General features: G+C 38.8%; 1 protein-coding gene across 2 annotated transcripts; it reads left to right on the forward strand.

Annotated features, from left to right (window-relative positions):
- Positions 1-812: 812 nt before the first annotated feature.
- Positions 813-15043, forward strand: LOC131221577 (cysteine-rich receptor-like protein kinase 15). Of its 2 annotated transcripts, XM_058216859.1 has the most exons (7): positions 820-1765; positions 9441-9560; positions 11714-11916; positions 12297-12507; positions 13468-13705; positions 14191-14341; positions 14437-15043. In XM_058216859.1, the coding sequence occupies exons 1-7, from the start codon at positions 856-858 to the stop codon at positions 14743-14745; spliced, it is 2142 nt and encodes a 713-aa protein (XP_058072842.1). In that variant the 5' UTR covers positions 820-855; the 3' UTR covers positions 14746-15043. The 2 variants fall into 2 exon arrangements, with proteins under 2 accessions (XP_058072843.1, XP_058072842.1); XM_058216860.1 differs by lacking the exons at positions 11714-11916; positions 12297-12507 and having other exon boundaries at positions 813-1765.
- The last annotated feature ends 513 nt before the right edge of the window (positions 15044-15556 follow it).

The raw sequence follows: 15556 nt of genomic DNA on the forward strand, positions 1-15556 counted from the left end.
TATTTTTTGGGCCCACCAAGATATGGTTTGCAAATCCAGCCCATCCATTATGTGTGTCCCACTTGGATGAGGGTTTAGACCAAGTTTCAGCAGCATTCAAAACTCAGGTGGGCCCCACCAAGTGCTTTTATATGTTTTAACGATGTCTTCACATGATTTTAGATGGTATGGCCCACCTGAGTTCCGTATACGGCTGATTTTTGGGATATCCACATCAAATGCATGGTGTTGATGGTCGACACACATCACGGTGGGGCCCACAAAGCTCGACCTCAGGGGAGCTTATCGTGAGGCCGAGCACATAGTACATTTTCCCTATATATATACACACACACCTATAAAATGCAGTAAATCATGGAGGGTAGAAGGGTTGAAAGAGGCATTAATGCCTAGATATCAGCTATCTACGGGTAGCGTGTCAAAACTCCGACATGATTCAGTGTGCAGAGCATGCGAGAGAGATAGGCAGAGAGAGGAAGGAGGGGCTATAAATCCCCCTTTTGTAATTGCAAAATGACCGTTTTACAAAAAATTATCTTCTAATCGAAGCTACAATTGAAATCAGAAAGAAATTGAAGAGTCGATAAGAAAAAAGATTTAAGAGAAGTACGAAGAATAAAAATTAAAAAATTAATATATATATATATATATATATATATATATATATATATATATATATATATATATATATATATATAATTGAAAGCGTCATTAGAAGTTACCGTTTTTGTTAGATTTTTTTAGAAATATAATTTTTTAATATATTTAAAAAAACTGCTGACGTGGCAATACAATGATGTGGAACAAAAGTCAGCCACTCGTTGTTTCCAAGAAACTGATGATCCGCACTCCCATATGAAATACGTTTTTAAACAAGTTTCCTTGCACTCAGATTTTATACTCTCTTTTCTCTTCATACAAACCAACGAAGAAGAGATGCGTAACTTCCGCTCAAAGCCGTTGGATTTCCACCTCCATCTAACTTACTTTCTTCTTCTACTCTTCCCTACCCTTTCTCATGCCCAACATCTCTACCATATCTGCTCAACTAGAGCTAATTACACTGCTAACAGCACCTTCAAAACTAACCTCAACCAGCTTTTTTCCGTTATAACTAACAACGCTCGCTTCATCAAGTACTTCTACGATACCAAGGGCGATGATGCGGAAATTGTCCAGGGCCTCTTCCTCTGCAGAGGAGATATCACTAGTGACCTCTGCAACACCTGCGTCAACCAGGCCTGTCAAGAAATCCAACAGAAGTGCCACATGACGAGAGATGCAGTCATATGGTATGAGAACTGTACGTTGCGTTACTCAGACCATAGATTCAAATCTGTATACAATCCCACATATAATTCCATAGAGCTGTATATGTGGAATACGGGTAATTCGTCAGACCCACAACAGTTTAGCGCGACACTGAGCAGTTTGATGAATAATATTTCTTCTGTGGCCGCGTTCGATCCTTCGGTTCCGAAATTTGCAACTGGAGAGGCTAATTCTACGGTCAATCAGACAATATATGGACTTGTGCAGTGCACCCAGGATTTAACAAATGAAGATTGCATCGCATGCCTGAGAGATGCCATTTCTAAGATTCCGGTGTGCTGTGATGGAAAGATAGGTGGGCGAATTCTCGGTGCAAATTGTATTTTGAGGTTCGAGGTCTACCCCTTTTATGAATCTTCAGCTGCCGTTACACCAGCCGCTCCACCTCCACATCCACCTCCACCTCGACCTCCAACTACTGCCCCTACTGCTGGTAAGCATCGTTTCTAAGCTGTTCAGATTATAAAACGGCCGTTGCGTGTCAATATTTCTTTCATACCCTATTTCATATACAATACTTTATTTCCGTTGCGTGTCACTTGGGTGGAATTTCCCAGTAGTGCAGAAGGTGGGGCGCACCAGAAAGCCCACCAATGATAAACCCACTCATTAGGCGCGAACCACATCCATTCAGGTCATCGGCTGTCCATTGACTTCAGCAATGAAGGCTGCCATGCACACCTTGGGTGGGAGCACACCCATACATTAAGTCAGACTATTTTCCGTCCATTCGTTTCAATAGGATAATCATGCTTTTTAGACGCCGGTGAATCCTGTATGAGTCATCCAAGTTGACTTGGACTACCCGGCGCTCGCTCATGGAAAGGAAAAATGGAAGTAGGTGAGTTTCAAGTGGGATAGATACCCAAAGAATGAGAAAAACTGTATTTCATTAATCTCACTTATGAGAATTTAGAACAACTAGAATTTACAGTTTAGGGCTTGTCACTCCCAACACAGGTGAGGCGATCCCATTTACCCTCAATCCAGTTTGAGTCACAGCTCAATTCAAGACCATATGAGTCAATCTGGGTCGCCAGGTCAATTAAGCACTGGAGTCGATTAGGTAGCCTGCCCCATGAGCATGATCATCAAGGGTGTTCACCATAAGTTAAAAATTCGATATTTAGGTGGGGCTACACCCATACATAGAGTCAGGCTGCTTGCGATCCCTTCATTTCAGCAGTAGCCGGCACACTTTTGGATGAATCATATTTTCTACACAAGTGACGTATTGGCGATAAGGAGAGCACTATCAATGAAGGTACAACATTTCCGTGTAACATTTTGCATCTACAAGATGCAAATGATGCAATTTTAATAGGATTTTTCAAATGGGACCCACTAACAACTCTTGAGTACTATTCTAATTTTGATTATTCAAGCATGTATGGATTGCCGGTGAATATTCAAACTTGTGGTACCTTCCATCCTTGTGCAGTGCATCAGTGCTATCAAAATAGTAGGCCCCACGACGGAGATTTTTTGGGACAAAAATTAGATTGTTATGCGCATAAGTTCGGCCACATAAATGGAAGCAACCGACAATTGATGGTTTGACTCAATATACAAGTATGCCATATCTGTTGATCATATTGTCATGACTTTCAAGAACGTTGATCTTGATCATGGGGCCTACTATTTTTGTGGTGCTACTGTTCTACACGCCCAACTTAGTGAATAGTGGATATTGATGGGCGGATGAATAATATTTTCTACAACATACACGTTTCTGTATGAACATCTTGTAAATTCAAGATGCAAATGATGCAATTTTCTAATTTAAAGTGGGTCGCGGACAGTTTTTTGGCCAAGATGGATCAAAAAAGGCCCGGTCAACAACAGAAGTGATTTGAACCGTCGGACCTTAAATTGGACGTATCTCGTAATCCGGAATGAGTTATCGGACGTAAAATATATGATTTTGGGGTAGAACGAGCTACTTTAGCTACCCAACTCCACTATGCCAGGTTGCGCAAGCCGGATTTGCGAAATACAACCAGATCGACGGTCGTTTCCCTATTTTAATTTCAGTTTTACTATAAATAGTAAGTTTTAGTTTGTTTATAACTCTTCATCCATTGGGATTTAGAAGTGCTTAGAATAATTAGGTGAAGCCAAATAAGACACTTACTATTTTTGGCAGAAAACCTTGCAGACTAGTTGACATCACGACCGTCTAGTAAACTAGTTTACTACTTATAGTAAGTTCCGAATTCTAGTAGTTTTAGTTATAGTTTGATTCTGCTTTCCCTCTCATTACTTGGTATACCTATTTAAAGGGTTGTCAAATATTTTTTTTTATTCATCAATCAATTTAGAAATTTATTAGAATTTATTTTTATTTTCTTGCTTTCTTTCCTCGTGAATTTGAAAATTTTATGTGGAGTTCAGAGAAGCTCCATGGATTCGAAATAGTTATCCTTGAGGAAGACGGTGATCGACCTCATCACATTCATCCCTAGGTCATTTTCATCAGATTTTTCAAATAGGACCCACTAACAATTCTTGAGTACTATTTTAATTTTGATTATTGAAGCATATAAGGATGACGGGTGAATATTCGAACTTGTGATACCCTGCCATCCTCGTGCAGGGCATCAGTACTATCAAAATAGTAGGACACTTTAGGTGATTTGTGGGACATTTTATAGGATAATTTTAGGGCTTTAGACCAAAAATGAAGTATATCTAAACCTAAATTAGACTACACCACAGGAAACAGTGTGAATTGAACATCTACCATTGAAAATTTCCAATGGGTAACAAAAGTTTTGGATCAAGCTTGTATTTTTCTTTTCCCTACATCCATGTTTTTGTGATCTTATGAACAGGTTGGATGAGAAAGAAACATCACTGTGGGCCCTATAAAGGTTTCAACGGTGGAAATCATTATTCCAACTGTTTCCAATGGTATGGTACACTTGATCTTTGGGTATACTTAAATTTTGGTCTCAACCCCTAAAATAAGATGAAAAAATGGATGGACGGCGTGGACAGACCAGATACATTCACGGTGGACCCAACAGTGTTTACGCAGTACGCTCTCAGCATGCAATCCGATTTCTACGTCGTGTCGCGCACCTGACCGGAGGAACGCGGATTGCCTAGTGTGACACACCATCGATTTCCGTGGTACGTTGACCTGGCAAACTGCTGTGGGCCCCAACATATTGTTTGTGTTATATCCACACCATCCATCTATTTTATGAGATGGATGATGGGACCCGCAGACGGTGGATGGTGCTAATTTTTGGGCCCTAGGCCTAACATAGCATGACCCACATAGTGGGCAGTCGTGAACTCATATCATGGTGGGGCTCACGACAACCGAACTCCTGTGATAATTGCTTGGTTAGTAAAGTAGCTTATTAAAATCTTTATTAAAAAGGTGTCGGCACATGCAATCCGCTCTCAGATGAGAGTGACAGTCCTTGCACGTGTGCCTGCAAGTTTTTCCACACCGCGTATGGTGCGGGCATATGCCTTTTTCCGTATTTTCTTCAAGATGCGACATGGCAGTTGTACAAGTTCAAAGTTACAGTCTCAATCAAAATCGAATGGTCAATAACCGATGAGTCTTGTGAAGATTAAAACTTTGATTGAGAGTGGCGGGCGCGACTTTTCTGGATGGCCGGATCCACCGTTGTCGATGGGATGCCTGACGGTGGGCCCACTGTGATGTGTGTCTTATATCCATTCGTTTTGAAAAATTATTTTAAGGCATGTCAGGTGGATATTAAATGAGGAAACGGTGGAATAAACAATTAAAAAATTTGTGTTCTACAAAAGCTTTCTGGATCTGCTTCATTTTTTGAATCATCTAAAATGAGGTTTCAAAAGTAATGCATGGTGTGGATGTGAGGGGCATACATCACAGAGGACCCTACAGTTACGGATCAACCGAAGCTGCGCCTCGTCTGAAGCGGATTGAGTGACGAGAGCGCATTAGGTGAGACCACACGGCCTCAACCAACACGGTGCGGCCCTTACCGTACGTGGGATTACCGTGGGGGTCACCTTTATATATATGTATTATGTATCCACGTCGCCCATCGTTTTTCCTGGAACATTTTAGGGCATTATTTCAAAAATGAAGTTGATCCAATTGTCATGTGTGCCATACCATAAAAAAACAGTGGTGATTGACCGTCCTATTATTAAAAACATCTTAGGGCTCACATTAATATTTTCCTAGTGTTTATTTATTATCCAATCTATTGACAATGTCTAATAAAGCCTGTATGAAGGGATAAAACAAATAATATCTTGATCCAGAATTTTTGTGGCCTATTAATGGCCAACACTGTTTCCTATTATACGGTGCACTTGGTAATTGGATCTGTTTCAATTTTTTATTTTTATTTGGATAATGTTATAAAATGATTTGGAATAACAGATCGATGGCATGGATACATAATACATACATCAAGGTGGGCCCCACGGTAACCCCACCATTAGGGCCACCATCTTGGTTGAGGCCTAATCCGTTCTCTTGAGTGATGTGCCACGGACCGCTAACCTAGGTGGTGTGTTGGCGTGGCCAAGTTGTGTGGGCTTTATCATGGTGTATGTATTATATTCACATCCTTCATTCCTTCTAGGGGGATCATTTTAGGACATGAGCAAAAAAATTAGGCAGATCCAAACTTGCATTGGACCATACCACAGAGAGTAGTCAGGACAATGATGCCCACTATTGTAACCTTCCTATTAATAAGGTCACAACTAGGTTGGAGGAAAAACATAAATATCAGCTTGATCTAAAACTTCTATAGAATTGTTTCATCTCTCCCGGTCTTGCCTCCAGTTATTCTAGCATTGATTGTAATGAGAATTTTTGTGATGTTTGAGGCCTTACTCAATTTCTTTGAGGTAGTCTCAACAGAGACGCCTACCAATATTTGATTTTGAAATATATTTCAAAAGAAGACACTGTCAGCGGAGGAAGTACCTGATTACTTTCGTCAACGCGTTGTAATTGGCATTGGCCAACTCACTGATGGTGGTTGTGGAATTGAACCAGTGAGAGGAAAGGCTAGAGTAGGTAATTGTAGACTTGGACCGAGAGGAATCACCTAATCGAGAATCCTTCTGGGAGTGGATGGAGATGATCGATGTGGAGATTTGTGTAGAACAGGTCATTTCACCACAACTTTTTGAGGTTTTGGTTTCAAAGTTGTCTTGGTCATTGGAGTTGTTGCAGTTGTAATATTGACAGGCATATTATTCGACTTATTTATTTTTGACTGGAAGTCGTGGCCAATTGGGATATCGCTCTCTTCTTTTATTGCAACTCTATTGAGAAATAAAGCTGAGCAGTGATGAGCTTAGGAGATTTATTAAGCAGTCGCTTATAATGGTTCTCCCATCGATCAAAGAAAGTATCAATTATTTGTGGTTGGTTTGGAAAGCTGAAAAGCTTAAAAGCCATGTTGGTAAACTAGAAAGTAGAATGAATGGAGCGGTAGATATCGATTTGATCGACAACCGGCTGAGAGAAAGGGGGTTGATTGCAAGTTTTCTGAGTAAATGAATAGAGAATGCATTAAACAAGACGAAATTGGTGAGCAAGTAAATTCGGATAATACTGGTTGATTCTAGTTGGCATTTTTAACAGTATCTATGGTACTATCATAAGAAAGATCCATACATATGTGGTAGCTTTCTTAGGTGGGAAGCATCTAAGAAGTTTATTGTTCATCAGTATCCTTATAACGGTTGGTTGACGAAGCTGGGTCAAATTCTTTGAGACAGAAAGGGGTAAAAGTTTAGCAAGTTTACCTATATTGAAGGGAAATAATAAGGACTACATATAACTGGAGAATGTACAGTTGAAAGAATAAGGAGTCCATTAACTGGAGAATTTATGGATCTCCTGAGAAAAATGAATGGTATAGTGACCATAAGGAGTATAAACAATATCGGAAGGAATAAGATAATGTATAAAAGTATGTGGGAAAATTCATAGATCCACATCTGGAGAAACCATAGTGGTCATCCGCCAAGATATAGACCTTTGGTAGTTATTTCAGAGATGCTTTTGTATAGGTGACCAACTACAAAAGGTGCAAGGACAACTTTTTGACCTTATGCGAGTGCTTCGGCCAGTTGAAGGTACTTATTAATGATCCGGATCTAGAGCATTTACACAGAATAAATGACAACAGAGCCAGAGTAATAAAAAGGTTGTGTGTTCTTCATACTCAACTCAGCCTTCATGTTTACGATACATTTTCATGATGTGAGAATAAGCCTTGTCGGTCTTATTGTGAAGTGCCTTTATTCCTTTTGAGCAAAGCCTAGGAAGATTGCCTTGCTGAAGGAAAGAATTTGGCTGAGAGTAGTAATGTCCAAAAATGTTGGACTCATAGGACCACATCCAAGGAACAATGTATTGGCGGATGGGCTCCAAAATGATGACAATATTATAAGAAGAGGAGGATCTGATGGATAATCATATAGAGATAGTTTAATACATTCATAAAGGCCAGATTCTCTCCAAGACATTTCATGTTGGACGGCGATGCGGTTGAACCAATTGTCCCATTTTGGTAGAGGTTTTGGCCAGGATATTGGATTATTTATAAAGTTAGAGGATTTTGGGACAGATTTGGATCGAACCTGTATTGCTTTGCTAGGACAGATAGGGAACAAGGGATCCAGCAAGCAAATTTAGTCAAGTTCGACTCCAGAAAAGAAAGATGGTCCCAAGCAGTACTAGTAATCTCTAATTGGTAATTTGAAGATAATTTCATTAGCAAACTTTTTGAAGAGGCTATCTAAGACAATTATCCGATCGTCTTGTTGGAAAGTTGGAGTAGAAGATGAGGAGACCACCATTACAGGAAAGAGAATATTAGTTCAAAGTTTCAAAAGACAAAAGAATAAGGAAGAACATGAGAGGTGGGAGAATGTTTTAAAATGAAGTATATATAGGCTGAAAATTCAGTGTATTAACTAGGGCATCATTAGTTTCTCGTTTGGTATGATGATTATGCATTCATCACCATTGGGAATTGCTCTTTATTTGAAAATTGGAAGTCATAATCGACATTCGGGATTATCGCAATTAGCAGCGGTAGCTGAAACATTGTCACGTGGTTTGAAGGATGGTCGCATTTATGAGGAGTCATACATTGCTTTTACCTTTTACTAAAAGGTGAAGCGACGTGGTGGGCAATGTTTGTCCTTATTTTTGTCAGTTCATACAAGAGTCATTCAAGAGAGTTTACATTAATCGGGAACAATTTCTTGGTGCATTTGAAGATCTTTAGGGATATATAGAGAGAGGATTTTATGACAATACGGCTAGTATTTATCGAATAGACCACATCATCAACTAAGAGAGAGTGGCAGAGTGAAAAATAGTCATGTTGAAGTACTTATCAGGACATATGGTAGGTTTAGGAATAAGGAAAGTAAGTAGTTACAGTTATAATAAGCGACAGAATGTGGAAACCATCTAAATAATCAACTTAAGATTATAAATAGTAAGGGAAGTTATTAGAAGAAAATGTCTTATACTAACCAAACAAACTAAATTAAATTTATCTTTCAATTATCTTATATTCCTTAGCATTATCAGTTAATTATATTCCATAGTGTAATCAACATTTACATTTCATAGTATAATCCGCAGTAATAATCAAGTAGTTGTTGACTCTATTTATGATTCGAGTCTACCCTCACGTGCTAGATTCAGTTCAAGTATCAAATAAAGTTCTCTATTTAAAAAGGTGCACTGCAATTGTTCTCTGTAGTCAATCAACTATAAGAATTTCCTTTCTATTTCTCATTTATCTGTATTGAAAAGTTTTTATGTACACAAGTCACGGGTGAAACCCATTTTTAAAGGACAAACTCTACTCTCTAATAATTACCGAATTATTTTAAACATTGTGTGAGTGGCTGAATAAGTGACTAATGTTATTCAGTTTGAATCACATGTAACGTAGCTGCCTATCTCAACGCTTGGGGTTCTAATAGTTCAGATTGAATTGAGTTGCACATTCAATTCAGGCATGCGGTATTTATCACATTACCAAATTTTAAATTTAACCACAGCAAAAATATTATACTAATCCTTGGGTTTGCTGTTGCTACAGAGAAACGCAGGAAGCTAGCAACGGCTCTGATCATCGCTATTGTGGCAACGGTTTCAGCATTTATTATCTTTGGTTCTTGTATCTACCTCTATAGTCAGGCAAGTAAGAAATTACACAAAGGTAAACTCCAAAATCCAAAGAAACCAATAGCTCCCGATGGAGGGAAGAGATCCAATCTCCATCCCTCTCTACAATGTTGTGTGTTTTACATGTGGCAAACGTGTATAATTATCAGAATAGTGCATCCGCCTAGTTTCCTCCATTTGTTCGCACGGACCAAAATTTCCAGATTAGATCATCACATGTAATCTAATGAACTCTCTCTCTCTCTCTCACCCAAAATGAGACATTGCCGACTTGCCTTAAGTATTTCAATACTAGAAACAGTGTGATACTTGGTATCTGTGATGCCCACTATTACCCCAATTAAATGAACGGTTCTGATCTCGCCCATGGATTCCACGTGAATGGTAATCATATGGAAGCATAGTTCTTCCCATGCTCTCCTGTTGAATACAAAGTTGAGAGATGACGTTTTACTTCACCTGCACATGCCCTTCCATTGTCCTTGGCCATTTAATTATGGCCCACCTGACTGAAATATCGCATAACACAGGTCATCCCTCTGTCAGGTCCTATTGTACATGGCCACCTTCACGCAAAATACAGATAATGCCAGTTCCTCTGCAAACCGTTGTGGTATGGCCCATCGAGGTGTGTGTTTGTAACATCCAACCTGTCCTATGGAGCTGTGACACCATGATAATGAAAGTTGGATGCCCACAAAAAAATATGGCTTATCCAACCATCAATAGTGAGCCACGAATATTATTTTTTTTTAATTAATTATTGAATGGGTGGGGATTCAACAATGATCTCATGCCATGCAAAGTGCCTCTAATCTCTGGTAATTCAAATACAGTATCCAAAATGCATAACTACCAGATATATAGGCCCCAATTTCTACAACTTCCAAACCTGATCTATGCTATGGCCCACCTAATTATTGAATAGATCATATTTTTGGGCATCTCATCATCATATTTGCCTCATGCAATTTGTGGTTTGGATGACATGCACTCAACACTGCAGAAGGGTCCAACAAAACAATAGGACAACCATCTCAAGATCAGTTCCAAATTTGAACGATAGGCAACATCATGATCGACTTTTGAGGCATTCAAGTTTCATTGTTGGGCTAACATAATGTAGCGGCTGGGATGCGATTCACACACCCTGGTAGGCTCCACGCCCAGCGCTTATAGAATAACCATATTCTGCGAGGACTTAGTAGAGGAACCCGCCTGAATACCTAATGCAAAACTTATGGCATTCAATTTTCTTCTTCAAAACTGTAGAGGTGACCATTATTATTATTATTATTATTATTATTATTATTATTATTCCATCCATTATCAAGGGGGCCAACCAATGAAGACCCTCTAACCATTGGATCTATATATGTATTTTTATCCCTCGAAAACATATGTAGAACAAGCCACTGGCAACTTCATGAAGGGCCAGGATCATAAGAGCCAAGACTGAAAAGAACAAAAGGCCATAATGAACATTATAAATTCCAACAGACATAAATTTATGTCTAATTATCAATATCGCACGTATTATAATATCTCCTTGGATAACTACCTATGAGCCGAATGACGTGCCAGAAGAAATGCATCTGCCCTAGTGCGCAATGGCTCTCAAAAAGTCAATTGGCCTGCAAATATCTTGAAAAAAGGTTGTTCTCAAGGACAAAGTTCTACTTTAATTTAAAACTTATATTTTTAGTAAGTTTTGCAGTTGCTATTTTTTCTTCAATTTAGGGTTTTGAGTATCCTATCTTGTTTTAAAGTCCGTTTTGGATTAGCTAAAGGTGGTTTATAAGTTTGAATTGGTTTAGACATTTTGAATTAGTAGTCATGAATGTCATGCTTATATAAGTCACATCAGGAATGTTGAAAACAACAATTCATTCTTATTCACAACAATATTCTTATTTTTAGAGAAAATATTGCGATTAAGGTTGTTTATGGATTCACGGATCATCATATAGGAAAAGGGCAATCACCTACTCCTCTCCTTTGCATCATGCACTTACTATATTTGGGTATGATGAATGTGATGAACCACTTGATCATAAGAACATGTATCCAGAGCGAGGCATAGATAGGTAAATGATGGACAATCCAAAAGGTACCCACAGGTCCTAATGACAGGCCTAGTGATGGACTATCCAAAGATCTACTAACGCATCCTCAATTTTCATTCAGTGGAAGAGAAAAGCCAGCAAGGTCTGTTACACGGTTTGGATTCTCCAGTCGATCCGGAGTTCTTGCATGCAAGTATGGAAGGACATGATGAAGTGCATGCTCAAGAACTTCCCATGATCGACTTAGCTACAATACAAGCAGCTACAAATGACTTCTCAGAAGGAAATAAGCTTGGACAAGGTGGATTTGGCCCTGTCTACAAGGTAAGATTGGAACAAAGTATTAAATACAATGCCAACGCTAAATATTTCAGTTTTTTCAAGTGAGCTCCATGGTTCAATGATCAAAACAATGATATTTTGTCCCCATTGTGGGGAGTATGCACCAAAAGTATCCCAGATGAGGATATCCGAACTGTTTAGTAAGTCTCGAAAGAGTAGACAGTTGGGAAGAAAAAACAGCAGTAGGCAATTGACTTTCCAACAGAGAAAGTCCCAATGGAGGTCTAGGATCTTCCAATACTGAGGACTTCGTGCATAGTCCTGTTCAAGTTCAATCAGATCACTGAACCATGGCCCATTCATCGAAACTAAAAGCCAATATGTTCTCTAAATTAGTAACTATTGCATTGGAAAATTTTCAGGGTTTGCTTCCTGATGGGAAGGAAATAGCAGTTAAGAGGCTTTCAAGGAGTTCAGGGCAAGGCCTAGAAGAATTAAAGAATGAAGTTACCTTGATTGCCAAACTTCAGCACAGGAATCTAGTGAGGCTCTTATATTGTTGTATAGAGAGAGGAGAAAAGCTGCTCGTCTATGAATACATGCCTAACACTAGCCTTGATGTCTTTCTCTTTGGTATGTTCCTTCTTCGCTTAAGTTCTATAAAATTCACAAACTTAGAAACACACCGGTTGCACGGATGAATTGAATCTCAAAACATTCAATTTAGTCAAATAGGAAATGACAAGAATTAATTATGTTTCCTTGTACCCATTATGAGTAAGTAGACCTAGAAGATTGCATTTCAATTCGTTCCTGCATCCAAACGCAGCTGTAGTGTCCAATCTACCTGTGACCATTATAAACTTGTCAAATGCATGCTATTGTTTCATAAGAGAAGTGAGAAGAAAACAAGGGCCAATTGCCACTCGAACACAAGGGCCAAGTACACTGGTTGAAGCCAATTCTTCCATGGTACCCCAGTGGATGGAAAACCGTAAACACCCATACTAATCAATGATCTCAACCATTGTGTATACGGATTTTAGCCCCATGGATCCCTAGTAGTTTATATTATCTGGACCCTTTTCATTTGCGTTGTACTAACTAATGGTGTGACTTTTACTATTACCAATCAGTATGATAGGCATAAGTGAGCATATTGATGACTGATTTTATTTATTTATTTATTAAGGCTTGCTTGTGCACCATTAAATGCACACTCACAAAATTAGCACTCTTTGGCCGAACCCTAGTTACTTTGAGTTACAGTCTTCTAGGTCACCCTTGTCTAGGATCTGGGTCATTTTAGTTTTCCAGAAGCTATTTCGCTATACTGACCAAATAAATAAGTGGTGCCAGAGCCCTAATTTCACAACATTCTTTAATGGGGACAGAGTTTGAACTAGATGCAGGTCCGTTGATCAGTTGTGAGGGTTGGCCCTGGGCCAGACAATCCACCTAACTAATAAACACACTGGGCTTAGGCTGATCCCGAAACATTTTGTTGCCACCCTAACTCTCTCTTTCTAAGATATGTAGCTTAAAATAACCAGAAATATTTTATACAATTTTTGCTATTTTCTCTCAATGTAGATCCAATCAAGCGGGTAGAATTAGATTGGGAAAGACGCCATACCATTGTTGGTGGAATTGCACGGGGCCTTCTTTATCTCCACGAGGACTCGAGACTCAGAATCATTCACAGGGATATGAAAGCTAGCAATGTTCTTCTGGACGATAAGATGAACCCAAAGATATCTGACTTTGGAATGGCCAGGATTTTTGGTGGAAATCAAAGCGAGGTCAATACCAATAGAGTGGTTGGAACATAGTAAGTTCATTTCCATTTTTTACTTGAGAAATGCATGCCATATTACAATTAAAACCTTGCTTAGTCGCATGAGAATTAGTCCATCTATGCGTACGTATGCAGGCCCCAGGTGAGTGACTGAGTGATCATTATGAAAATATGCAAGCTTCCTGCTGCTCAGCTCACAGTTCCTCTATTCAAGATAATGCTTGGACATTCTAGTCTATGTATGGATGCACAATTGAATTTACTCATGAAAATTCAGTTTTGTCAAGAATGAAAGACAAAGATTAATGATGTTACCTAGCATTCATATTGGATAATTAGTACTCAAATTGCATTTAATTTTAAAGTAATTGCAATTTGGACCCTGGCCCCAACAAGAATTATAAAGTTTAGTATGGTTATTTCTACTTCACTAGATTAGTAATTGCAATTCAATTTGATAGTGCATCTAAACACAAAGTTAATGCTTCTAGTCTTTTATGATCATTTTATTTCCACAGTGGATACATGGCACCAGAGTATGCAATGGGAGGGCTATTTTCTGTGAAGTCTGATGTGTATAGCTTTGGAGTTCTACTGCTAGAGATTGTAAGCGGAAAAAGAAACACCAGTCTCAATCTCCCTGAACATGCTCAGAGTCTCCTCACTTATGTTGGTTTCTCTCTTGTTGCAATGAACTTTTTTTTCCCCTTCTTTCGGGGTTTCTGATGACGAACATAGTATTAAGATATAGCACTCCATTGCAGACATGGAGATTATGGTGTGATGGAAGAGCTATGGAGATGGTTGATCCTTTTTTAGTGGGGACATGCCCAAAAAATGAAGTTTTTAGATGGATCCACATTGGACTATTATGTGTTCAAGAAGATGCGGCAGATAGGCCCACCATGTCGACGGTTGTTGTCATGCTGGGAAGTGAATCTATGAATCTTCCGCAGCCTACGCAACCAGGATTTTTCGTGGCAAGGGCAATGGTTGGATCAGATAAATCTTCAGCCAGTGTTATAATCAGCTCTACCAATCAGATTACTATCTCTACTACTGAAGCCAGGTGAGTGAGACAACCTAGCACTCAGCTTGATGCTCGAACAGGTGATGGTTCAAACACAGCTTACAAAAAGTCTAATGTTCGCAAAGACACAATGTCCATATACAATTTCATTTCTAGCTCGGGGCTTGATGAGCCTACAGGATTCAATAATTTAGTTGCTTGAAGCCAATGTGTTCGTGTTGAGTTTATTCGCTGTGTTAATGCATATATGTACTTTCGTCGTCCATTGGGACACCATTTTATTTGCAATTGGGGTCTTCTTAATAAAAGAGATTAATGAGTTATTCTATCCCTGATAACAATTTTCTCCAAAACAATATCCTAAGGACTCTGAATTTTAGTGCACTTAGAACTAAAATAACTAGTTAAATAATTTTATTTTTAATTAAAAAAATCAATAGTTAAGTTGGTAGAGACATTCTTGGTGGAGAGAGAGATTGAGGGATCAACTCTTACCACTGATTGCGGGTGAGGTCGGAGGAATGTATTAAGATAGATCTGAACAGGTCATTTGATCCTAAGCATCAAAATGGATCACTGGGTGTATCGATGGTACAGTTCGATCAATGACAATCCATTGGAACATTTTGTTTGATTTGTAAATTTTAATATTTTAATGTGTAATGTAAAGTAATAATGACCCTCAATCATCTTAAAATGTTAGTGTGGTCAGATCACCATAGGTTAAATCAAGTGGGCCCTACAGTGAAGAATGACCATCCATAATCACATGTTAAGAATGGAAGTTAAAGGAATTCAAATTAATGGTTAGATTCCTCATGTGGGTCCTAAATTAGGTGATCAACAAGATGAAA

This window comes from Magnolia sinica, chromosome 12 (assembly GCF_029962835.1).
Source record: "Magnolia sinica isolate HGM2019 chromosome 12, MsV1, whole genome shotgun sequence".
NCBI classification, from domain to species: domain Eukaryota; kingdom Viridiplantae; phylum Streptophyta; class Magnoliopsida; order Magnoliales; family Magnoliaceae; genus Magnolia; species Magnolia sinica.

Coding starts and splice junctions, on each gene's coding strand:
- LOC131221577 (XM_058216859.1), top strand. CDS start 856: ATGAAATACGTTTTTAAACAAGTTTCCTTGCACTCAGATTTTATACTC. Junction 11,917..12,296: donor GATTTGGCCCTGTCTACAAG/GTAAGATTGGAA, acceptor GAAAATTTTCAG/GGTTTGCTTCCTGATGGGAA. Junction 13,706..14,190: donor AATAGAGTGGTTGGAACATA/GTAAGTTCATTT, acceptor TTATTTCCACAG/TGGATACATGGCACCAGAGT.